The 27,391-nt window shown below is 46.7% G+C and overlaps 1 protein-coding gene across 1 annotated transcript in view; it reads left to right on the top strand.

Annotated features, from left to right (window-relative positions):
- The first annotated feature begins 9,694 nt into the window (after positions 1-9,694).
- Positions 9,695-27,391, top strand: part of LOC119434844 (nose resistant to fluoxetine protein 6) — a 44,416-nt gene continuing 26,719 nt past the window's right edge. The window contains exons 1-2 of the mRNA XM_037701899.2: positions 9,695-10,319; positions 22,947-23,158. Coding sequence (XP_037557827.1) covers positions 9,992-10,319; positions 22,947-23,158 — 540 coding nt within the window. The 5' untranslated portion in view covers positions 9,695-9,991. The remainder of the gene's footprint in view (positions 10,320-22,946; positions 23,159-27,391) is intronic.

Here is a 27,391-nt window from a genome sequence, read left to right on the forward strand (position 1 = left end):
GATTAAGCAAATTAGAGATGACAGAATGAGAGACGAGATTGCATAAAATAAAGAGAGAGAGAGAGAGGAAAGGCACATAAACGCCGTGTATAGCGCGCCATAACTCAAAGTCTGTCACTCAGTCCGGATGTCCTCCAGAAGCGGAACGATGTGTTTATGACTTTCTGTGTTGTGGACCGTCCTGGTTAGTGTCAGAGGACTTTCTCCATTGACAAAGGGCGATTTTCCAGTCTATCTATCACGGTCGGTAGCTCCTTCCTTGGCGCACTACATAGAAACTTTAGGAAAACTCACTCAATATCCTTTGGGAGCCCTGTGATGTACTTTAAATAAATAAATAAATAAATAAATAAATAAATAAATAAATAAATAAATAAATAAATAAATAAATAAATAAATAAATAAATAAATAAATAAATAAACATCCGATGTGTCGATTGAAGGGATCCCAAGGCAACCGCTTCCGTCGTTGCGCAGGAATAAAGTATCCAGGGCGCGACTTCGGAGCATTGTGTGATGAGTAGAGCTAGTTTAATTTCTTATATGTTTATATTCCACTAGATTGAGGTGCTCCGACCACCACTCCTTAAAATGTTTTCCTGTCAATTAAAGTTTCTCTCTCTCTCTCTCTCTCTCTCTCTATATATATATATATATATATATATGTATGTATGTATGTATGTTTATATTACATGTCTTCGTTATAAACTTTAGATACGTGTTACAAAATAAATTCACCAGCAAACTGCTTTTGTAATAGAACACAGTTTGCCGTACTTCAAACTAGCCTGCCGTAGATTGCGTCACGGCAAAGAAAAGTGTAATGTACGGTGCCTTTAGCCAAGTGGAAACACTGTCTTTTATTTAGGAAGTATTACAAGTGCCTGGAAATAATTCACCTTCTAGCATATCTTGGTAGTAAACCAGCAGAGACAGAGTTAAATGTTTACTGTGCATGACGATAACTTTAGTATTAAGTGGAGTCACTCCAAATCCTTATTTCAGCCAACAGGGCAGCTCCAAAATTGAAAAAAAAGGGTTCATTGCGCAGCACAATGTGGAAATATCGGTCACGTTGAGTAAGAAAATGAGTTCTCAGAAACTCCACGAGGTGTAGGGAGCTTTAATCAAGTGAATTTGCATTCCACTGACTGTATAGCGCGAAGCTGCAAGGGTTCACCAGAATTAAACATTCCTCATATGTTCAGGTTAACGCAGAGATAACCCTGCGATAATTGGGATAACCCTACTGGTCCTCTCAATTGCTAGAGCATCTGTCTCAAAACGGAGGTGGTCTCAAAAGATCACAGGATCAGCATAAAGTTTTTTGTTTGTTTTTATGTTGTTTTTTTCCCCGCTAAAGGCGCGGATATAGTCCGGTGCTCCCAGCGTGACAGGCAGCGGCCGGCGAAGTCGGACACATCGCGCCGGCGACGCCAGGACCACCTAGTTTTGCCCCCTGCATAGTTTGACACCTTGAACGTGGCCCGCAGCAGCTCGGTGATCAGCTATTGCCGCAACGCATGCGCACATGTGCGCGGCGTGCGAGCATATTTGGCGAAGGCGCAAACTCAGCACGCTCACTTCAGTGCACCCGTACTGTAAGCCAGCATGCTGTCGGCCAGCCGAGCTAGCGCACTCTGGTCTAGCGGCTGTGGCTTTAGATACATGTTGTATCGCGCCGAAGCGCGCCGAGGGCCGCCGGTTACGCTGATTTCGCTGGGCGCTAGACTGCGTAGCGTCGAATTTTCACCGGTGTCGCGCAACAGAGCCACCGGATTTAAAGTCCCTATCTAAGAAAAGTACCGCCATCTACTATTTCCTCCGCCGCCTCCTCTCCTAAAGCGCTTGCTTTTTCTTTACTTTTTGTTTGCGAAAGCCAAGTCGACGGTGGCGCACCTAGAAAGTCCACGTTGAAGCTTTCAGGCCGGGCGCGCGCCGCCGCCGCCAGCGACTGCGGCTGCGCAGAGGACTTTCACCATGGCTCTGAGGCGGAAAAAAAGAAAATATAAAGAAGTGAAAAGCGCGCGCTATCATTGCCCAATCGGAGATACAGGATAACACAGGAGAGAGCGAAGCGGCATTTGTCAAAGGATGGCGGTACTTTTCTTATATAGGGACTTTAGCCGGATTATATCCACTCCTTAAGAGGTACACATCGGTTCAACTCGAAATTCATTAGAAATTTTCTTTTTTCTCTGTTTGTCTTCGTCCACCAACTTTAGCGAACTTTCCTTTCGGGCTAACGGGAAAATCACTTCATATCTTCGTTTTTTACCTCCTCATATTTTCTACCCTTGCATTCGAGATTAGAGAAATGGGCCCGTATTCACAAAAGTCTCTTACGCTGGCTTTGTTCATAAGGGAAAATTCCAGCCAATTCTGATGCTGGGCGTATTATCCGCAAAGGCGGCCAGTCAACGGTCAAGAGCACTTACGAGCGAAGAGCTTTGAGAACTTGGCCCCTGATTCATACCTTGGCCGAGAAAGGACACCACGAGATTATTCAGTGGCTTCCAAGTTACTGCGGTGTCTTGGGTAAGGAGCACGCGGATAACGCTGCTCGGCCAGCTTTTCAAGGCAGCAAAGAGGCGTTGATACCGTGTTCAAGGTCAGATGCCGATAGAAAATTTCGAGTGCTCGCACGAGATGTCACGTTCTCCATGTGGAAGCCCCCCAAAAAACAACCGCCTGCACCCTCATGGACTCTTCGCTCCGCCTTCGAATCCTGACGTGAGGCCACTCTGTTTTGTTAGCTATGGCTAGGAGTAGCTTTCACGAAGCCTTTTGCTTTCCGAATCGGAATGGCCCACAATGCTTCGTGTTATTACTGTGGCCGCCAGGAGACTCTTCAACACGTTATGTGTGACTGTCCTCGCTACGGTGTACAGAGGCGACAGCTCGCAATGGCGCTAGCTCGATTTGATCAAATAGAATTATCAGAGCCAAGCATTTTGGAACACCACCATTATAAGCCATCGCAGCTGAGGCCGACAAAGACACCGCTACAGTTTTTTAAAGACTGGGGCTGGATGATTGATCGATTAACCTTCCGATTAGTCGATTAAAGCTTTAATCACGACTATTTTCATCAGGATTCACAGGCTTGACCTGTCGGTCCCTACGTGGGAGCTGCCCGCTTCGTGATGAGTCACGATCTGTAGGACTCAATAAAGTTTATTCCATCCATCCATCCATCGCGATTAATCGGTTAAGCTAAAGACTAGCCCCAACGCCTGCCTACTCTTCAGAAAGGAGGAGACAAACATAGAAACAACAGACCTGCACAAGCAGTTGTAGCCTGAATTGGTGTTCGCTGTGATACAAGTGATCCTGCGTTGTTATATTCTGCAGTGATAGTGACCGGCTGTGATCATGTGTCGGTGCTTCCTGCTTCTCTCTCCTTCTCTACTTTCTTATCCTTCTACCTTCCCGCCCCCCGTTACCCTGTGTAGGGTAGCAAACCGAATTTTCTCTTTTGGTTAACCTCCCTGCCTTTCCCCTTTCTTCTGCGTCTCTCTCTCAAGTTCACAGTACACTTGCTCTTTAAAAATAAAAAATAAAAATAAAAGAAAAAAGCTTTTATGCAATTTTTTTTTATTGTAACTGCAGTTTTATTGTAATGTATTGCGATGTACCAACTCAGCTATGACGCTTTAAGGCATGAAACATAGAGTTACTTCGGCGGGCCTGGCCTTGGAGTCACGGGCCTAGGCTGGGCTCGGGCTTCAAACAGCGGGCCTGGGCCGATCCTGGCCAAGTAATCAGGCCAGCGAAGTGCTCTAGCAAACAGTATGAAAAACGAAGAACACGAAACTAGCGCAAAGCACACTTGAACTCTGGGCTAGCCATGAGAGCCGTTCTTTCACACGATTTGAACCACTTCAATGGATGCCATCGAATTCACAATGACTGCTACGACACATATTGTAATTTTAGCAATTAAAGCTAAACATAAGCTCACGGTGAAACCACCGAATAAGTTGTGATGCGCAGGTGTAGCTCAAAGCTAGGACTTCCGCCCTACGTGCAGTGGCCCCCTGAGGGTACGTCTCCGACAATAAGCAGCACCTTCAAGGCCTCTGGCGCTGGGGCGAGAAAACGGCGCCGTTCGCCTAGCGGTGCGGTCTTCGAGGAGCTATGGGTCGTGTGCATCATACGGCGCCAGGCTGGCGACAAATCTGGCACGTGTAGGAGGCATTTAACAAAACAGCAAAGCTGCGCCGGAGGGTCGCCCGTCCCCAAAATGTCGCATCCCAAGAAGTTCGTGTACGTGGAGGAGGCGGAGGCTGCGTTGGAAGCGAAGCGTCAGCGTTAAGCGGAGTGATCGAGAAAGTGACGAGCGTCTGAAACAGGAGAAAAACGATCAAGAAGCCCCAAAAACAGCAACGTGCTTACAGAGACAGACACAGCAGAATATATCAGATTAAAGTGGTGTCTAATCAAGCGTTTTTCAAGTTGATAATTAAAAGAATAAAGGGCAAAAAAAAGCAGAATTAAAGAGAAGAGAGGTCGGCGAATCAAGAAGAAGCGGATGGGAGTAGAGATCATAGGTCAAGAAGTAGATAGGATCATCTATTCAGAATTAGTTCACTGGTAACCATGGACAGAAAGGGAAATTCATGTGGATGTCGGTTATCGAATGATGAGGGGCCACAACGCTGTTACATTACAGTCACTGAAGTGTATAGTGTGAGGGCCTTTGTTGTTTTGTTTTGTGCTTTCTCAATGCCGTCAGGGAATTCAAATAGGCGACTTTAAAAGCGGCCTTCATTTTGGAAAATAAAGATTAGTTTCTCACAGGCAAGTTGTGCAAGTACGATTCTTGGGTCTCTTATTAAACTACCGAAAGCTGAAATAATTTCTCTCTCTCTCTCTCTCTCTTTGCCCAAAGGATTCTTGTCCAAAACTATCTCACCATCAGTGACGTGCCAGCGTACGTTCTACCATGCTGTATCATGCAACCAGCTGTGCCGGCTCCCACGCAGCCTTTTCTGTACCTATACTTCTGTAAAACGTTTCATCACCTATATATAGTATTTCATATTTAATTTATTGCTTTATATTACATATGACACTTCCAGAGCCGATAACGAAACAGATTGACAGTTATCCCGAACCGACTCAGAGAGTTAGAGCCATTTTTAAAACGTTTCCTTCACTTTCACGCTGAAGCAACACCCAAAGAAGAATTTTCTGAATGTGTTTTGAATAGCTAATGTATCTCCGTGAGAGAATTACATGAATAGCGCGCAGAATTTCCCACAGTTCCGTTGCTCGTCTAACCATTTTCTGCGTATACGAAGAAAATCATATGGCTCAGTCCAGACATATCAGCGCAGATAAATGTTACCAAATGATACATCGAGATATCATGCAAATGCGGTAATTCGTATCAAATAAAGAACACAAAACAGCGTGTAGACGTCTATGCAAGACGCAGCCATATCAAATTCGCAACTGGAATGCAATTTCAAAAGCTGGCGGTCTTTCCAGAAATAATTTCGGTTCAACACTTGCCGTCCGGACATAAGGACTGCTGCACAGACTACAGCAGTTGCGGAACAAACATAGGTGCTAGCCCCCATGAGTAATTTCTCTTTCACTCTTTCAGCTGCATTGAGGCCAGTTGCCGGGGCCAAGCCAGTGTGTTGCCACAGGAGTCACGCTTGAATTTCACGCCTTCGCTGGCTCGTTTCTCTCGCAATTATACTCACCGTTCAAGAACAACTGCCATTCACTTATACTTGCCGCAATGAAATTCGTACATGATGTATATGGGGGGCTAGCAGCAAACGCACATAACGTCATATGGAGCTTAATGGAGAAAAAGAAGGCAAACCGCCACCGGCTCTTTCCCGCCTCTCCATCACTTTTCCATGACGTATGGATTCTTAGCCCCTGACCATACCAAGTTGCGATTTTAAAGTCGAGACGTCCGGCTCTTGCGACCCTGTCATCACGCACAACAAGCTCAAAGGTGGCATAATTGACTGCGTAAATTCTTTCGCCTGACGTCGCGATGTTCAGAGAGGGTATCGAACGTATGTTACCATGTAGGTTCTAGCTGTTTTCCTTTTTTTTTTGTGAATATTATCTAAGTATTGCCTAAATATTGTTACGTTTTCTTTTGTACTTGTTCGTTATTGTGTAACTGTTATTACACTGCAATTACCTTTGTTTTAAAAGCCTTGCTGTGAAGCCACTGCCAAGCGAAAGGGGGCTATGGCTTTGTCAAGCTGTTTCTGACAGCTTTTTCTGCGCATCCCCTGTCTGTCTCTTTGCAAGGCAGAATTTGAATCCTAAAAAAAAAAAATTGTAGGCACATTAGTACTGCTGAATGACGGCGCATTTGATCTCGTCGGACTATCTCACTGGACGCCCAGCAAGGCGTTTCGCGCCGTGGCACGCAGGCCATGCATTGTGTTTTCTAGTATTAAACAGTTTTCTCGGCACTCCCGACATTAACCACAGACGTGCCGATAAACTGTAGTCGGGATAACGCACTGCCTGTCCCTGTTAATGTTAGTCCACTGAGTCCCGAAGCAGCTGTTCAAGTGGCCCACAGATTGCGTATACGGGACTTTTGCGCCATTCGTGCTGCGTCGGTTCTTTACAGTTTTATTTCATTCTGCGTACGCTAGCTCCGCTCCTGGTTCTCAGGTCTGTTTGATGCTATTCTGACGACGCACCTTTGTAGGCCTGCGTGCTGCTGTTTTGAATCCGGCACTGTGGCGACTGCCGCCAAAATGTGTACGCTCCCTGCTCTCCGCAACGCAGTGGTGAGAATGGCCACTAGCGACGCGGAAAAAAAGAAAAAAGAAAAAAAAAAAACATTGGTCTGCTGCTGGGTATAGATGTCACAAAGGCTATAAGAACGCCGCCGGGATGCTGCCCGAAGGTGGAATTTGATTGATTTCCCTGGAAATTGTACGAGGCTGATTGCAGCCGCCCTGTGCGCAAGGTAAACAAACATGTGTTTTCTTCGCGCGCTTTCTTTTGCCTGTTCTGCAGGACATTATTAGGACATAGTGGTGTCCCTTGTTTTCTTTTATTATTACTAGTGAACGTGCAACGTATCGAAACTTAAACCACCCCATGCAGGTGCACCGAGCAAAGAGCGGAGAGCTGAGCTTGCTGCATCTGCTTGCGTTTACAGCCTGATTTTACACCGCGAGCTCGTTTTTAAGCTGCACAAAAAAGCTTTTTATGCTTTATTTATGAATTGCAGGAGCAATTTTTCATGCATGGCAAGGAGCACTTACGGACCATAAACTATGTGAATTCTGGCCGGTACCGGCGGCCCGCTCGACCTGGCCGCTGCTCTGTTAATATCGTCGGGCCGGGCTGGCCCGCTTTCTGCTATCGTCAAACCCGGGCCGCGATACTGCGGCCAGCGCACATCGTTAGCCCCGGCGACCGCGTGCTAAACAATGCGTGCGATCATGGGCTTAGCGGACTCGCCAAGCTGGCGATAAAACGTAGCTTTCTAAAATGCAAGCACTACACAAAACAGGTAATTCGATAACCACCGGAATGCGTAGCAAGAAAAACAGTGTGCTCACCTCTAAGCGCACGCCGTACTCAATGCTTTTCATTTGTGCCACGCACTTTTCGAAGATTTCCCACAGACCGACGACACTGCTGATTTCTTCCCTCACGCAGTACACGTGATTAGCGGGGTAAAAGTCAGCACCGCGAACCAAACTGCTTCGTTTGAAGTACTCGTGAACGTTGCATATCCTTCCGTACCCGCAGAATATGAAACGGGTATCGTTTCGCGATGTCATTATCGCACGGCCGCCGCCGCTGCACACAACTTCGGGCGTGTTTAACAGGCCGGAAGGGAACATAGGGAATAGGCTCGACCTGGCCACAATGGCGCCGCCGTACGAGCGAGCGAGATCACTGCGACACTAAATTCGTGTCTCGTAAAGCTAAGCACATCATAAAAATGCCACCGAAAACAGTGTATATAGGAGCACTAACTGAGTACACTGGCAAGTGCGCATATAGCGTGCCGCTTTCGCGTGCTGCCGAGGTGAACCGGATGAAGTGTCAGGCTCGGATATCTCAATATCTCAGCGTTTTCTTGAATCTACTTAATGAGGCAATATACACGTACGTCATTGTACGTCGTTGCAGTTCTGTCTATACCGCATACATAAATGTGAGCAGTAGTTGCTGGCGTGTACCAGCAATTTCGCAAGAATGGTATACAGTGATGCAGAGGCAATGACACGAGCGGGGACATGCACAGCGAGTCAATTCTCTCCATATTTTCGTTCCGCAGCGCTACCTTTGTTATTTGCAGTACAAATGCTGTGAAGTCTGTAAGCAGACACGCAGTACACCGTATTATTTCTCATTTTTCTTATTTTCTTGAGGGAAAAGCTCAAATTACCCCTTCATTTGATTCCCTTGGAACATTTCGCTCTTGGACACGAAAAGTAGAGAAAATGTAAGGCACGTTTGCAAACTCTTTACGTATTCCCAGACGTAACAGTGACCTAAAACACCAGGAGTTGCCAGTCTAGATAACAAAAATAACGGGTACGAGCTCAATTAGAAATCTCACCCACTCTTTCCTGCTCGACGAGAGTTTACAGACGGCAGATAGCGAAACAAGGGCTGGGTTTGCCCGTGCATCCTTAGTTTCTTCACTTGTCCACATTTCATATGCCACGCGAGACATTGTTGCGGGTAAATACGTCTAGCTGCATTCAGCTCGACGAAGCAGGATAGCCGTCGCTTTGAATCTTTTCTTGCATTATGCAAGGACAGTCAGTGTGCAAAAGGCACGGCTACGTCATTCTCGTAAAACAATGAGTGTCTCATACGCTGTGAAAGAAAGTAACGAGCCTGCTCACTGTGACTGTGGCCAGCTCTCTGGTGTGGCCGTCACCGCAAGAAAATAAGCGAATTAAAAGCGGGCGTGGACACTTTTTTTTCTTTCTTTTTTAAGAAAACCGTAGGGAACTACACGGCTGTGACTAAATGACCTAAAAGTTTCACGTTATGTATACGCACACTTGGCAAGCATAATAACAAAATAAGATATTAAAAAATCTGTTTTATGCAACCCAGGCTCACATACTCACGAGACCAAATTACAGTTGAGAGAAAACTAAACGAAAAAAAAATGACGAAGAACGTGGCCAGGGCAGGCTGTTGTGATGCGAATGATTAAAGAAGGCTTGTCGTCCTACAATTTCCCACGACCCGCGCGAGAAAGTTATCTTTCTCCACTATGGGAAACGGTCTTGCTGCGTCAACCTGGAAATAGATGCAGCCCGACGTCATCGTTGGAGATCTCTGTTCGGTCACACGTCCATAACAATCGCGCCGAGGTCAGATGTCACGTTTCACTCGTTGCGTATTTTGTTTCGCGCGAACTGTTTTCGCACCGCCCGTTGGACGGGAACTCCGGCGGCCGGAGTCGAAGGCTGTCGACCAGGAGGCGGCAATTACACGTGAGCCGCGTCGGGCGAACGGGGGGGCGTCGGTGGTGGGCACAGCGCCCCTTCTCTCTCTCTATCTTTCTTCCTCCTCGCGCCAATCTCGTGCACGGACTCAGAGCGCAGAGAGACTAGCCGTGAGGCCATTGACGTAAAGACACGCGGACGCCCTCTCCTCTGACACACGTTGGGCGAGAGGAAGGGAGCGGGGGGAGGTGAGTATGCCTCCTTCACGGCCACAAAGGCCCACCGCGACCAAGGCTGATTTCCATACGCCGAACGGAGGCACACACACACATCACAGTGGGCCACCGGAGGCTTTACCGGGCGCGAGCTTTTAGAGACCGCGGTGCCATCCCGAATCGCACAGAGAGACCCCGCGCTCCGGAGGAGACTGCTGCTGCTCCCGCGTTCGCGCTTCCGACGCTCTCCTCTCGATCGGCTGCTTTCGCATCTGGAGAACCACCGCCGCCGTTGACGCGACAGCTCCGCGCAGAGAAGCGACCGTCGTGCCGGCTTCACCCCGAGACACCATGGCGCGGGCGCCGGGCCGAGCCGTGTTTCTTCTTCTGGGAGCGGCAGCCCTGCTCTTCAGTACTCCCAAGACCGCTGCCGCACAGAACACCACTGCCGAAGAAGCGCTCACTACACTCGCTGGTGCCATCGATATGGCCACGACAACACAAGCACCACAGCTGCGCATGGTGGATCGCATGCGCCAGGCTATTCGCGAGCGCCTGGACGCTTCTTACGACACCATGGCTGAGCAGTTTCTGAACGCGAAAATGTCACGGCAATGCGCCTTCAAGTTGCTGAAGTTCGTCCACAGCTTGAGGAACTTCGAGCCATGGACGCTGCGGAGTGAGTACTGACTATTGCCGCTCTCATTTTTTTTTTTTTTTTCACTTGAATGTCCTGTAGTGAGACAAGTTACTAAGTTTAGCTTTGAGTGTCCCTCATTCTCCCTTTGTCCTTTTCCAAAATGATGCCGAAAAGCCGGAGCTCAGAAAACTTCCACCTTGCTCTTTAGAATGCAAAATGAAGCTCCCACATGGTGCTTTGTAGCCTGTGTGTGTAAAGGACGTGCTTAAGTCCGTCCTTTGGCACATGCGCTACTTGAAAAAATACGTACACCAATCCAGAGTTCCGGCGACTAGCAGCATTTTTGTCTGTCGAGTGTGCTTATGTGGACTTCGGGCCTGTACCAGGCGGTCCATGGATTTCTGCATGGCGAGCGAAAACGACAATTTCAGGATTCCGCGCCGCTGAAGCAACCTTAGATAAACGCTATATAGGGTGTCCCAGCAAACGTTAGCCAAGCTGTGCAAAGAAAACAAAAGATTAAAAGATCACAGTGCAAGGTATGATTATAAAACCTAAAGTGTTCAGTCACCACAGGCTTGACGACCGAATACCGTAGATCGTACAACCGCATCTTGGACCATAATTTTTTAACGATTTCTCTCTCTCTCTCTCTCTTTAACCATTTTTTTTTCTTCTTTGAACAGCTTGGCTAAAGTTAGCTGGGACACACGGTAGAACGCCTCCGTTACTAACGTCTGCGCGAAGAATGACTCCATCTGTTGTTTTTCGTTCGCTTGCGTACGCTGAAGAGTGGAAGATGCCAGATGGGATAGACTGTACGGGCACCTTCATTGCCGCAGCGCTCGCCTGAAATGTTGCGACACGGCGTCGTATACAAATCGCCAGCTGCGTGGAATCCCAGACGCGTCGCCGCTTAATCAGGCGCGAGACGAACGAGCGCGCCGAGGAGAGACACTTCAGGGAAGCCCGCCCCCATTCGTTTCTGCGGGAAAACACCGGCAGCTGGCGGCAGAGAATCCCGCGTAGCGCGTTCATTGATCACCGACAAGCGTTACACAATATCCTACACAATGGCGTCGAAGGTAACGCAGATTGACGGGTGCCCTCTGCAGTGCCCAGGTGCGTTTCGCCGCCGCTCGGTGCAAATCACTGCGTTGTCGGAGGTTAACCGCTGTGCACAGACAACGGGTGCAAGGGCGCCCGGAGCGGCGCCTTCCGGCACCGCCTGTAACACGCGCGGCCTTCGCGGCCGATTGAACAAACACAAGGGAAGGAAAAAAAAAAAAGAAAAAAAGAAAGAGTGGGAGAGCCGTCCATCAAAAAACCCCGTGGTGACTGGCACGGGCGAGATGTTGGACAAGTTTTAGATCGCTCCCAGCACATCATCTCCGAACGGAGGTCTCAGTTTCTAGCTCCTCATCGAGCTGCACTACACCTTCATCATACTATCGCGCTAGACGTAAAGGGGAGCGCTACTGTGACGGCGATGACATTTTGCGGGTGACATGGGGGCGAAATTTTTTTCGTGCATCTCTGACAAGAAAAGAGACCGTGCTCAGTTTTACTTGCATTTTTTTTACATGCAAATCTCACAGCTTTTTTTTTTTCGATGAAGTATTGCCGAACTCGGGCATGCGCGAGTACGTAGTGACCGCTTACATATTTATGTGCGCGTGTGATGACACTACATAAATTGTTTTTTTGAATGCTTGATGAAATATGCATGTTCGCCTACACATTATGCATTCACAAAACTGGTCGAAGAAGTTGCACCCATGCTAATATTTCTTGCCGCAAGGCAGCGACGCAGCTTTGCGTCCACGATGTGGGACGTTGCCGAAGGAGAGAAAAAAAAAACCCCGAAAAATGCGCGTAATTGAGCGCTATGGTTGACTACTAAATTTATTAATACATTTTCATCCACTGTATCGCTCGGGAATCAAATATGAATATTTTTTATTGATATGGTATAAGAAGGTGTTGACGCACAAATAAGGCGCCAGCTACTCCTTAGCTCTTTAATGCGTCTAACATGCAACATACAGTATTAAAGATTACATGTCGAACAACCTTCTCATACAAGCACCAGAACATAAAAAATACTTGTCATGCAACGTTTTCACAGTAACACTACAACGTAAAAAAATACGTGTTACATACAATATCCAAGTTTAATAACTCCACGACACTGTAGAAGAAAGTCTCAAAAATACCAATAATACTGTCACCTAACCATACAGTCTGTAATCTAATGTAATACAGTCCCTAATGTAGGACAGCCTCTAGTCAGTGGGTGGTGCATACATCGTCTAAATGCATTATCATATATATTCAGAACAGAATTAATATTTAATTCCTTTGCCACGCGTGCTCCCCTAGTTGACAGTGCATGCTGCAAAGGAAAACGAAGTAATTTACAAACGAACTCTCCGATATTCAGCGAACAGCACAATTCACGGACAACAGCTCTTAAACTTTCACGTTCTCTTGGCACTGACGTCAATATGCCTCTATGTGATAAACGCGGCACTAGATGCTTGCTTTCTGCATTGATAATAGAATTTCGTAGAGTGCATCGCTGTAGGCTCGCGAAGACGCCAGGGGACAAAACAATGCGCTTTACGCGTGCTATCTTTGTCAAAAGCATATCGGACGGTGCATGTGCCGATCAAAACCTTTTGGAATGTGACCCCTTGACGTATACCTTTACCGATGCCTTCTTTTCCCGCCACCAGTAGAAAAAAAAAGAATGAAAGAAAGAAACTACGAAGAAAGGCCTGGGAATAGGATGCTTCACCTTCCGTATACGTTCGCAATGAAGTTTATCGCGAGTGAGCCTCACGATGCAGTCAAGTGGCAGCGGCTATATCGTCGCGCGTGTAACGGCCCGTAGAGTCGCGAGAAGGGAGGCACACTTGCAAGCATAGTGTTAGGAGCACAACCATGTGTAACTATACGCGTACGTATAAGCCACATATGTCTGCGTGCATGTTGTTATGATAGCTTTTAGGGTAGAACACTTCTGATATTCGTGACAGGTAACTAACCACCGCGAGGATGTGGCATATTACGAGTGAGGGGTGCATTAATAAAAGCGCATTAGCCGGGAATTGTCGTGCTAGAATAACTGGCAGATAACTAATAACACAGATAACTGGCCTGCCACACGCTTGACAATTTATATAACCAGTGACTACACACAAGGCAGGAAGAAAAGGCAATGAGCAGGTTTCGTTAACGCAACGTAGATCAGGTTGGAAAATATATTATCCAGAGTGCTGTCATATCAACACAACCACGGTCATATGGCACAAACGTACGCAATGAAAGATCGTCGGCAAACTCAAATAATACCTCCTTTTTTTTTCTCGAGCGGAAGTCAGGCGGATGTGCCCTTCGTGGTGATTTGCATTGATTACGGTGTTGCGCGAAACCGATAGCTACACTTGCTGCGTTGCAAGGCGCGATTGCACAACTGCTATAACATCATGGTTTGGAAGTGAAAGCCGCTAATCTTACAAAACGAAGGTTAGCGAACACGGGATTTATTCTTCCGACTACGATAAGGTGTTACCAAGGGCTCCGATTTGACCTTCCTTTCTAGAATATAAGGACACGTCTTGTGACCCTGCGCGGCGTGTACACCAGCGACCTGGTTAAGAAAAGTAGAAACACATTTGCGATACTCTGCGGATCCCTGGGTGGCTTAATACGTTGAATCAGGAATGAGATCGCATGTGTTTTTCTTTCGCAGCCCTTCGTTACCTTTGGCGGAATTTCATTGAATTTACTAATTCCGTATAATGCAGAAGACTGGAATAAAAATATCCCGTTTCGTAACAGTGCTCCACTTAATGCTGCAGCGCTCTGTGTATACGGATCGTGACCAAGTTTTGTAACTTAATGCTGTCGCTTTGCAAGTAAATGTTGAATTCACAAAACCGTACATCGAAGCGCTTCGCACTTCAAGGTTCGCAGGGGCAATACGTGCGCACACGCTCGCGTCTGTGTTGAAGGCCAGTGTTGAAAAGTACCAAGCACACTGAAACGTGAGGTGTCATAATTAAGCATGATCGACTTATCTTCACGGTGCATAGTCGGGATACTTAACGAATTAGTGCAGATAAGTGAAATTCACAAATTTAAACGAAGGATTTAGATCTTCTTTAGGGTGCGGACAGAACACAGGGCTCCTGACAGACTTGTTACACGCAAAATAATTATACGCTAATCAATATCCCTTGCATAAGCCGCAGAAGCAGCAGCAGAAGAGAGAGAGAGAGGAAAAGAACTAGAGAGGTAGACAGATAGGTGAACTAGAGCAGCACCCTGTTGGCTACCCTGTGCTTGGGAAAGGGTACCAAGATTTTGTGTGCTAGGAGGCAAATTAAAGGAACGAAAAGAAGCGCATAATATGCACGTGCATGCGAGGGAGCTCGTAGCAAGTGTCATATTTTGTAGCGCAGTATGTACGTCATAACGCGTCATCTGCGTGCGCAGATGTCGCGGTGTGGGCCAGTTGGCCTTTGACAAGGGCGGCTCTTCAAGCATAGCGCGGTCAAGAACGTTTTCGCACTCTGCAGCGAGCGCAGTCACAAACGGGGTGCGTGACTATCCCATCATTTTCCCGAAATAAATTGGCCTGCACGGCAAACAAGTGTCGTTATTAGAATTAGAAGGCAGAAACGATGGTAAATAGCTGTCCGAGCCCGTTCACAGTCTCCATGCTGCTGCGTACAGAGCTACCTCCGTAATCACAACCCAAATAGCAAGGCTGAAAGCAGCCGTTCACTGCAAGTCGGTCAGAACGATCGTGTTGTCTCGCATCGTTCACGCTTCACGAACAGGTCGTTCAAGGACGACCGTAAAGACTGCTTTCGTTACATCGATGTCTTACATTTACGGGGCTATAAGGCCGCGAGGCGCTCGAAGTACTGGCTTGCCTTAATATGTAAGGCCAGAAAGACTGCAGTAGCCGTCAAGAAAATATTTGCTGTTGTACAGTAGCAGCATTGGGACGCGCTTTAGCTAAGTATGCGGTTGCGCTTATTCAGAAGGTGCTCTCTCTTTTTCAAGGATGGCGAGTCCACTGGATTCGAATGCGCTATGCGGTATCGCTTTGAGGCGTCGAGCATAGCAGCCCTTCCATGGGTCCCAGTTTTCCTGACTTCTCCCGCAAATACTTAAAGGGGGCATTTTCCCCGCCGCGCGGATCAAAGCGGGTCGGTGTCGCTTGCCAATGCAGCTTCTTGCTCGATGTGGCGCAAGCCCGGGTGTTCGGAGGCTTGCGAGGGCTGGCCGCGGGCACAGCCTCTCGTGTAATTCTCGGACAGGAAGCGTCGCCTGGCGGAGGCGTCTAACCTGTTATCGGCGAACGCGCCGAGCGCGCACGCCTATAGCCTTGCGTGCGCCCCAGTCGACGACGAAGAGGTCCCACCGGAGGGATAACCGGCGGCTGCCCGCCTCGGCGCAGTGTGGCACTGTTGCCGTAGGCTGGCCTTGAACGCCGGTCGCGTGCCGCCGGAGAAACGCGGCTGATGCATCGGACCCGATGATCGCTCCAGAGGCGAAAGCCCATTTCTCGAACGAGGGCAGCGGTGAAGGTTGCCGGGCGATGAAAACACGGAAGCCTGGCCTCGGGAGAGCGGAAGCTGCTGAGCCGTTTGGGGCGCCCTAGAAACAATGGCCACTAGGGTTCGCTCGGGAAGTCACGGAGGGAGGAATGCAAATGCGTCGCCACGGGCCGAGGAGGCGGCCAGATGCGCTTTTCAGACGGGGGGGTATTGTGAGGAAGACGGCTCGAACGGCGTCTGACACGTATCGGCCCGTCTTGAGAATGGGTTCGCTCGTTCCAAAAGCAAATGCGGCGGCGAAGGTCGCTTTAATTAACGACCTTGAAGTATCGTCCGCTCTGTTAGCCCTTCGTACACCATCGTGTACGCACGTGACGCAATGCGGATACGGTTTGAAAGCTGCCGGGGATACGCAGCGTCTATACGTACAGCTCCCGCTGGGCTATAGCTTAGCTCATTTGGAAACAGCTCGGTTTTTCATAAACAGAAGCTGGCTTTATGCACGTTCGCTGTGCACTCGAGCACGCCTTTGGTTGCACACGAGCGGAAGACACCTGCTGCAGAATTCGCGATGGCGTGCGGGATAATGGGCGAACAATTTCCAACTCGAGCGGACACAAAATAAAAACAAGAACTGATGAAATAAAAAGGAAGGGTAATTCAGCGTTGTCGGAACTTTGCGCAGGCCCGGAAGGTGAAAATTACCCACCCGACGTGATGCAGTGATTCGGGAGTTTTGCTTTTAAAGAAGTTGAGGCACCGAGTCGAGTGCCTGTGCTGGACAACACAGTTCACCAGGATGTGAATCACTAATGTACCACTGACGCCGACATTCTATATGCCATCTTAACCAAAGCAAATTAACCGAGAGTTCCCTTCACCTGATAAACAGTGAGTTAAACGTTCGTGAAGCTTACCACTGTTTAAGAGTAAGCTCCCACTAAGCGCTGTTAGCTCGAGGATGCTCCGCGAGCAGCCAGCGCAGTGAAAGCCGGCTTTCACACGCAACTAACATGTAGACGCTCGCTTAACTCGGCTGCCCTTGTGGCTGCCCCAACATAAACCCGTGCCTGCTGTGGTCTGGTGACTGCAATCCATGCCTACTCGGGACCTGTGGAAAAGGTAGACGTAATTATTTAAGCCGAAAATAACTTTCCTACAGTGCCTTTATTTACACGCGCGTTACATTTTCTGCCACGAAAATATAGCGCCAGAAAAGAGCGATAAAACGTATTTACACGGAGATTAGATGAGTATATGGGGTCCATGCTCCTGAGAAAGCGGTACAGTGTTCGTTTCCTAGCCGTGGCCGCCTCACAGCTATGGAAGCGGGATACGAAGACGCTCGCGCGATGAGGCTCTGGTGCGCGTAAAAAGCCTCGGACGATTTCTCCTTACGGCACCTCTCCTGACGCACATCGCTATACCGGGCATAATTCTTCCAATCAATCAGTCAATCAATTAATCAGTCAGTCACTAATTTAACGTGCCCAGGAACAACCATAAGGTCTGAGTGTTGGTCGCACGCATACATTAAAACGACAACAACCAATCAATCAATCAGTCAATCAAGCCTTCATTGTAGAGCCCAGGAACAGCTGCGGAGCCTTCGTGCTGATGCACTTAAAAAGCAATGCGCGAGACAAAATGTACAGATAAGACAAATGGGGCAGACAAAACGAGGAGGCGTAAAGGGAGTTAATCATACAACCTGATACAAAGTACAGGAAATACGGACAGGATACTTACTACATGTTTTTTGGAGTCGAGCCATAAGACAGTCTCTACTGCAACAAGGCCGAGCAGAAAACGCGAAATGCTGCCTGGTATACTTTTGTGGCACGGAAAAATGTACATGATCAAGAAAAAGAAAAAGAAGAAAACAAGTGACCCATTTTTATTTCACATTTTTCGATTAATGAATGACAATACATTTGTGAGACTGTACCTCGTTTTCCTATCGATGTTTAGCAAAAATGGACTAGCCGGGAGGGACCACGCAACAAGATGTTGGCCATCCTTAAATTAGGGGAGCGTTTTGACAGAACTCTTCTCTCTAGATGTCTCAATAGTAACACCCGGCCAGCCGCGCACGAATACTGGTGACCCTGGTCCCATTATGCCTTGGTGCGTGACGCCCTTCTGACGCAGCACGTGTCTGAACACCGTAAACGGTCAAAATGGTGCGCGTTGACGCTAGGTTTCCGGTCAACAGCACGACGCGTTTTCTGCGCCAGGACGAGTGCGATGTGGTAGCGCGATGAGTGATTCGACAGCTCATCTGGGTATGAAGCTGTGAAGGGTGCAGAAATACGACAGATGACAAATGTAACTAATCGTGTCCCCCACGGACGAACAACAAGGAAAAAAGACTCCCCCCCCCCCCCCCCCCCCTTTTACCTTTTCTCTTTTTACTTTTATTCTCCAAAAGCAACCAGCGCCAACAGTATAGATGCAGAGGTCTTGCAGTTACTTCCTTGAAAAGAAGTCTATTCCACAATGACCTTAAAAAACACAGCAAAAGAATACATTGCTCCACCTATTCTTCACACAGTTGTATTATAAAGTTCATTGCTCTGTGTGTCCTTGCATCAGGTACAAAAATATACTCCGTAGACAAAAGGCGGTCGTAGAAGAAGCTTATGCTTTCTAGACACTTTCATAATGCTTAACTTAAATCTGTCTGTTGTATAACGTACGTACATAATGGGTCAACTATATGAGGGGCAAGGAACTTGGCACGCAATTAAATCCAGCTGCTTGGCGTCACCTTAATTTCTCAGTAATAACCCAGGTGCCTTTACCGTGATTTTGTTCCACTCATTTATTGGAAACAAAGTAAACGTAAAAGGATGCTCTAAGACAATAACATTTTGACTCGGGGCATGTGCGATGAATTATTTATGGGCTCTTTGTTATAAGAGAGAACAATAGGTGGAGGCGTTCGTTAAACTCGCCTTTCCGTGAAATATTTACGAACGGAGCCCTCACGGTTACGACGAGCAAAACAAAGCATTGCGCAACCATCCCGTCTCCCTCTCGTTCGAACCACGGCGAGAAGAGAATGTAAACAGCGACTCCGCTTTCTTTGCGCTTGTTATTGTATTTGTCGCGCAGGCGAACTAACTAGTGGCCGACAACCTTTGAGACGCAGTGACAGATGATGCGGCCATGATGCGCACCAATCAGCGTGAGCAAAAAACAGCTGCCATTCGGAAAACAAGTGACTTCGTGAACGGGTGTTTGGAAGCGCCTGCGTAGTGATTCACTTCGTTGTTGCATTTTTCCTTTTGTAATTGTTATTTACTTTGCATGAGAGAAATAGAGAGATCGTAATAACAAAATAAGAAATATGCGGCAATCAGAGGAAGTGTTACGACATTCTTTTCTTTATCATGTTGCGTCACAGAGACAGCAGGAAAAGCGACAAACATAAACAACCTTGGAGGTGTTACCAGCACACAAATATTTACTGACTATACATATGTTATCGTTAACGAAATAAAACGAGTTGCAGTGTTGAGTGCCACGTTGGAGATACAGCAATACGATCTGTGGACTTCGCTGCTGAGTTATTTTGCCTGTGCTTGTTCCCTTCACAATTGCAAGGCGTCGCGCAGAGCTGTTTATCGTGTAGACAAATCTGAAGGTCTTACGCACCGAGTATCGAAGAAACGTATCGCTAACGGTGCTCGCATGACCTCGCGTTCGACCGCATTCAGCTAGCGAGATCTAAACGGATGTCTCTCTATTAAAGCACCTGTGGCAGGCTATTATAATACAATGCATAAAGTTTTGATCGCAGAGAAGGGCTTTGTACTCTTACCTATACATGTCCCGTTAATTGTGAGTGCGTCATCCCAGACTGAAGACCAGCTGCGTTATTGTTATCTCAAGCGTTGAGGCATGAAACAGTGCGTACACTACAATAAAACAATAAAAAGCAATTCGGCTATATATATATATATATATATATATATATATATATATATATATACATATATAAGCACTTCTTTCTCAAGACCACCCAAAGGTCTGTCGTTTCGCTGCCCCTCAATAAAACCGGCTGCTTCGACGTAATAAACGTGACCTAAACAACACGCCTTCGTCTACTGACCTTCCGATAGCCATTAGATTTAGTTTGACGCGTTAAGAATCCACCACACTGACGCAAACTTAGACGGAAGGTTAAGCATGCTTAGTACAACGCGACAAATGAAAAGAAAAAGAAAAGAAAGGAAGAAGAAAAGTAAAGAACGAAAAGCAGTTCAGGCATGTATGCACCGACGAATGACCCATTCCAAGGCAAAATAAAAAAATAAAAAAAAAAGAAGGAGACGCGTTTCTCCTCGTGTGCAGAGTGCTCGATATCGCTGACCTTGTCTGGAAGAGTTTGGCGGAACCAGTTCATGAGCTGCCGGTGGAATTAACGGAGTCGCCACACGACCGGACTCAAGAGCGAAATGCCTTCGCTTTTACCGGCCGATAAGATACGCGGGGAAATGCACTGACATAAATTTGCAGAGTATGCTGAAAATGTGCATACATTTTCGGGTAGCGTGAGGGTGTGGCAACAAGCTAACCGAGTGCTCTACCAAACATTATTTAAGGTTTCTTTAGACTTATGATTAAAGTAACTGAAAACTTAAGATACTGTTTAAAATATTGTTATTTTACATATCTTTTGCTATATTTGAAAGTGTTCTTTAAAAAGATTGTAGATTGCGCTGATACTGCTGTTACCCTTTTTCAGTTGGTTGCTAACAATAAGAAACTTGAAAGTAGAAAGTTTTGAATGCTCTCATTCGGTTATTATTTGCCTGATTCTGAGTGATTTCGGTACATGGCTGAGTAACTTGCGCACGTAAAATATATTAGTGTTATGATCTCGAGAAATTTGCCACTAGTAGTCAGCTAGTGCTCCAAAGTTTTGCTGACTTTTTATTTGCATGTCATTATTTGTTTAATCCAACAAGTATATGCACTTGTGGAGATGGCGGAAGTAAACACTGGGAGCATTTAGACTTCCTGCTTATCTAGTACAAGTTAGGAAGTCTGATAATTGAACAGGATTCTCATACTAAATGCTTCTTGTACTACATAGGAAATACCGACAGCGCTGTGTGATCGTGTGAGGAGACTGAAGAAGACATAGAACATCTTCTATTGCGCCGCAAAAATTATGCTTTTCGCGAAGATACATGCTCTAGATAGGAGGCCAATATCACTAAATGAAATCCTGGGTGCATGACCTTAATTAAACAGTCCAGCACGTGCATTAGTACAGTTCCTTAAATATTGATGAATATCTCAAAGTTACAAGATTTTGTTATTGTAACTTTGATCACGACGATGAACTTGAAGAAGGTATTCATTCTCTTCCCACATTTTTAACACATTTGTGTTTCTGTAATCACTTTTGTTATCATGTTCCTGTAGCTCTTGCGTGTGTGCTCGTGTGCGCTGTGTTTTCTACCAACAAGGGACGTAATTTGTACTTAAAAAATGAACATTCTAATTTTGTGAACTGCTCAGAAACATTTGTTTTTGTTGTGTGTAGGTGAAATTTAGAACTGTTGTCACTACAGTCCTTTTTCAGTTCTTTGTTTTACGTTTTTTTGAAGCTCATCTATGAATTAAGAGAAGAGGAGTAGCCGGCGCAATCTAACAGGCACCAACATAGAGTTAATGGAAAAAACTTTAAATAGAAGACAAAAACAGACCAGCCCCGTTTTACCCAAGCTTTTGTTCTGATACGGTTTTTCTCCTGAGCTGTGCTAAGAAACATGCTTCTGGAATTGATAATAAGGGAGTGGGAACGCAAATAAGAGAAACGTAGCCAGGCGCGTATCTGAGCGTAAAGGACTGAAAGAAAAAAAGAATACTGAGGCCACCTTTTTCCATCTATGCAAGAGAATAAGTCAGGATGGAAGGCTGGTTGCTAAATTAGAAATTTCCTGCTGTAGATGCTCGCACTGTTGAAGATACTCTGTTGGTGCGCTGCAGTGCGTATCTTCAAATCGACGTAAACCCCCTGAAACTTCTTCATGTCGACTAATAGCGGGAGGTTAACAGCGATGCATAAAATAAAGAAAGGGCAGATTTTATTTACAGCGGGTCGCAAAGCAACCGACACGGCGTACCGACGACTGGCGGTGTAGGCGCAAGAAGACCAATAACGAAAGTCACTTTTCTTGATGTTTTCTTTCGACGAATACTTCGCGCCGACTTCGTCGTCTGAAAGAGGTGCGACAGAGGAGAAAACACAACGTCCACTCCTTCTGCGCACCTGCAGCTAGTTTTTCCGGGAATCAAGAGAGAATAGGATAACATCCCATTCGCTGCGAAGATGGTCTAATTGGTGGTGCGCTCGCAACTCCACAGCTTACTGGTTTCTTTATTTCAGTTCGTTGTTATCAGTGACAAGTTCCTTCCCCCCTTTAATTTACCTTGGCGCATACGTGTACGCCAGCACCCATCAATACGTGCGCGCGTATAGCAATGCAAGCATACGAACCTCGCTTGATCCACTCGCATCCTCGATCTGCTATGGCATCTCATACGACATGGGACAAAAAAAAAAAAGAAAGAAAACGCACCCCTCGCTTTTTTAATTCTCCCAGCAAATCAAGTAGATCTTTTCCAGGAAGCTTAGCAACAACCGTATTCTTACGTAACTGAAGACATAGCTAGCCGCAAACACATCTATCCTCGCCTTTGCCTTCGCGACGTGTCAGTAAAGTTTAAGGTGGGCTAATGGGAAATAAGACTGTCTTCTTGTTTGTTTCAAATTGGTTGCTATAGAGTGATGCAGCTAGACTAAACATACTCATGCCCTACGTCACTTCTCCGAATGAAACTACACTACAAATAGTTTTGGCATCGACTGATCGCAGCGGCGACAAGATGAACCCACACGAAGCGTAACAGACACAAACGCTGCACGTTACTCGGTTGTCGCCCTTTGTGAACGCCAACCACAGCCGGTCTCGCGACACCAGCAGATTTGCATTCGGTCTAGCTCGCCGGGAGATTGGATCGACGAGTAAACAAGCAACAATCCTAACCTACGGCTCTCCTCCTTTCGCAGTGATTGATGCATCGGGCAAGTACCCAACCGGCCTGTTCCAGGGATCGCTGTCCGATCTGGGCGCTTACGACCAGTGCATCGAGACGGTAATCCGGGACGAGTACGGCGGAGAGAAGGTGCGCGCCCAGTACTGTAACATGTACATCAAACTCGGGAAGGACATGTCCTTCCTAGAACACGTGGACGATGCCCTACGCCTCTCGCACAGGAGGGTACGTGCCCTGTTTCCAGCGCATGCCGCGGTGCTCGTGCCCGGGTGCTGGGTGTTTTCGTTCCTTTTTTTTTTTTTTATTTGTCTGCGGTGGAGAGTTGAAGCGCTGCTTACCTGTGCCCTTCGATTGGTCCACTTTTGTTAGTTTGGCAGTTAATAATCCAAGCATAATAAAAAAAAAGATGCTCCGTACCATTATGCGGGAGAGACAGGGCATGAGGCGAGCTGTGGGCGCTCTACGCTGCGATCTTAGTATGCTTCGCAAACGGTTGAGATGAAAACATTGACTCGTGTCACAAAAGTCCTGCAGTTCAGGAGGTCATTGTGGAGAAGACGGGCTTGTTAAGTTAATTGCGCTACTTCGCATACAAAAGCATCCGAAGACAAAGAAAGCGTACGAAATGTATAGGGCTTTAGAGAAAGATGAGGGACGGAGGTTGTTGGCACATAATTACATGATAATTACTTGATTGCTAGAGAACTGCGTGATAAAACGGGGACATGACTAGACAACGCTGTCACATTGCCGTGTCTGCTCTTTTTTTCGCGCGTTTTCCTAAGTAATGATGTAAGTGTTTTAATTGCTCCTGCACAGTCGGAGATCATCTCATAGTGTTCAATTACAGTGAATTTAGTTACAGCTATTGTGCTGCTGTTCGTCCATTTCAAATGCGAATTGAAGACATGATTAGAACCAGGTTATGCCCTTATGTTAAAATGTAACGTAAGTATATGACGGCTAAAGACAATACGTTTCCTTTTTTTTTTTTCGTGAAATCCTTTCGTGCTGTAAAGAAAACGCGCAGATGATTTAAATTGTTTAGAATAAAGTGTTGTAAAACACTATGCAGTGAATAGTTCTTAAAAATCAGGCAGGTCATCTACTTTGTCTGAGGAATGTGTGTAAAGTCTATTTCGAAATGGAGAAAGCTAATTCTGAAGCGCTAAGTTGATGTGCTGACCGTAAGCCCCGATATGAAGCATTAAGTGTTAGTATTCACGATGGTAAAAATATTCGTAATGGGGGACTACATCTGACAGTTAGTAGCCCGCTTTAAAAGTTACAAAAGTATCACACGTTGCCAAATGACGTAACCAAATTAAAACAGAAAAAAAAACCCATACCGTTGCGAAAAGGAGCGATGTTAGAACAGACAGCCTGGCTTGGAAAGGAACGCTGATCTCTTCCTACACAGGCACAAGCTTACTGTTCTTTAACTCACTTCATCCCCGTGCCGGAAACGTATTGGCATACCATGCACGGCGCGCACTTATGGAAGCGATGAGACCCCGCGTACGGCCAAGGCGGCTTTGCTATTTCTACATGCAGCAAATGTCAGTGAAGTTCGATGACCACACATTACGTTGAGGTCGCCGTTACTACACGCTTTGAAATGTTCTAGACACTTCGGTTTTCGCAAGCAACATTGTACCCTCGACAGTCTTACCGTGGTTTTTTACAGGACAGAAATGATCTGACTTGGTGGCTGCTCAGATATTTTTATCTGAGGCAGAAATTGAAATATACGGAACAGTTCGACGATAATGACGGCTTACATGACTACTTTACAAAAATAAGCAGTAATAAGAACTGCCAGCACTCCGTAACAGAAACGCGGAAGAAATTATTCGCCTTGTGGAGCATATAAACAATGGAAGGCTTTCCTTCCATGATGTTTACAGTGGACGGAATTGAATTGTAGGGTTTAGCGTCCCGAGGATCCCCAGTGGGCTTCATAGCGGAGGGCTTCAGATTAATTCTGACGACGTGAGGGTCTTTAACGTGCACTCAAAACAAGGTACACAAGCGTTTTAGCGTTTAGCCTTTACCTGAATGCGGCCGACGAGGCAGGGAGTCGAACAAGTGACCTCGTGCTCAGCAGCAGAACCACATAGCCACTGAGCCGCCATGGCGAGGCCAGATTTGGCACATGTCTATACAGCATGTATCTATGTATCTATGAGTCAAATGATTGTTTCGCTTCATCAAAGCAAAAATCTTCCGCAAAAGCGAGAATAAAGCACCTAACATAACTTTAATTTCGTAAATGGAGGAGTACCCTCGATTTAAAAGCAAGGCACGTATACCGGTCGCGGTGGCTCCGGGACCACACCGTTTTATTGTTCAACGCTGTTCCTGACCGCGGAGACCGCGTGCCAAAATGCTGGCATACTTACACTTACTGTCAACATGCTACACGTGCTTGCAACACGCTAGAATGCTGAAAAATGTAAATAAAACTTGCATACTAGCACTTACACGCACGTCAAAAAAAAAAAAAAAAAGCCCGAGTGGTTAAAATCAAACTGGATCTGTCCACTGTGGCGTCCCACGTTATGTGCTGCTTTGGGACATGAGACCATATCCAATGTTAAATTAATGTCACACAATTTAAAGTAGCACGAATTTCACGAAACCAGCACTTTGATGTATTGATTGGAAGCACGATGTACGCTTAGAAGAGGGGACTGTCTAAACGTAATGTGGACAGAGAAGGAAACACGCCTCACAAAAAAGTCGTCGGAGCTTTTGTCGAATGAGTTTCTTTCTACGTCTGCGAATGTTTACACATTGCGCTCAATCTTGATGTTGTGAACCAAGTCGCCCTCAACATGATTTTACTAGCCCACACGTTGCGTTAAATCCAGTTTCCCGCAACGTGCATGTAATATTGTTTTGTTTATTTTGCTGTAACTTATAATAACCAGCGAATAACTTATACTCGCGCGTTCACAACTAGATTCCACCTGTGGAGATACGTGCTGATGCAAATTTCGCACTCGCAAGGTCATAAGACAGCGAAAGCCCGATACAGAAAAGCCACAAAGACACGCTATTTTGCTTTAGACAAGTTTAAACCTAGTATATTCGAAATATGGGCGGAAAGGGGGTGGTTGGTGGAGGTCTCGCAGCCTATTCCTTCCTGCTTAAGTCGGTAGAATGGCTGCACGTGCAGGCTCACACAGTGGACCAAAAGTGCTGTGGCGGGGAGGTGAATGTTGCTTTTCTCACCCCAAGTCTTTTACTATACAATCACGTCTAGCGCCCTCACTATAGAGCCACTTTTTCGTTGAAGCCATTCTTTCGATGCAATCTTTTCCAAGGTTTTATCAATCTCATCAAGCAAATCATCTATTCTCTTGCGGCATTGAACTGAAGGCACATCAACAAGAATAAAAAAAAGAAAAAGAAGGAATGCATTAGCAGCTTTGCGCGGCTGGAATAAGTGTAGTGTTGATGCAAGTTTCGCTAATAGTATAGTATTGCAGCGGTGTCAGTGGCCTACACGTAGTGTTGAGTCATACGTAGTACCTTGATGCCACCTTGATGCCAGGCTTTGGTGGCAACATTTCTATTCGGCCTAGAGCACCAAAGCAGCAGGGTGCGATAAGATTGGCTGAATTGGCGCTCAGAGCTGCGTACGTATTGTATGCAATGGAAGCAATATATGACAGGTCACAGTCACTTAACCGAAAAAACAGCTTGCCCCTTGTGAAAGTGGTCACCTATGTTTAGCTCACAGTCAACGTACAGGGATCGTTAGGCGCGCCTTGTCGTGAATCTCGCTACAAAGCTGTCCGCGAGCGACATTTGTTCATTTACTCGGCGGGCCTGGCGTGAGAAAACTGCACCGATCTTCCACGCACGGTGAGGCGCTCACCGCCTACTCCCTACGCACTCAATCTCGGCTCAAACGAAAACTCATTATGTCCTTCCTACCGTATGCACTTCAAAGGCTGCACAGCGCTCCGCACTCTTTACCTTTCTTTTTTTGTTTTTTCCCTCGTTCTCTCTCTCTTTTCGTTCCATGGAAACGAACTGTCTCTAGCGGACCGCAACCGACCGGCCTCCGTTTCTGACGCGGCCGAGTTCCTCTGCTCGGCTGAGGACACCGGTATCGGTTTGCAACCTTGGCACCGTATCAAAGAAAAAAAAAAGATAAAAAGGGGCAAAAGTTGAAATAATGGCAAGAAATACCCCGTCGAAAGTGAGTTCGACTGTGCTCTACCCTGGGTGAACTAGACGACACGTGGCTGCGTCGTTTCTCGGTAGTCGTTGGCTTATTCAAAGCGGTTGTTCGGAATGCCCGCGTGAAGCACGAAGTGCTTCCACTGTAAACGCGCTTCTCGCGCTGCGTTTGTCGACGCGCACATCGCACTGATACGAACGCGGCGTTACGAGAAATTCTGCGACGCTTTCTCGGCGGAGACCTTGCGTTGCAGGATGCCGTAC

Source organism: Dermacentor silvarum, chromosome 1, assembly GCF_013339745.2.
Source record: "Dermacentor silvarum isolate Dsil-2018 chromosome 1, BIME_Dsil_1.4, whole genome shotgun sequence".
Lineage (NCBI taxonomy): Eukaryota > Metazoa > Arthropoda > Arachnida > Ixodida > Ixodidae > Dermacentor > Dermacentor silvarum.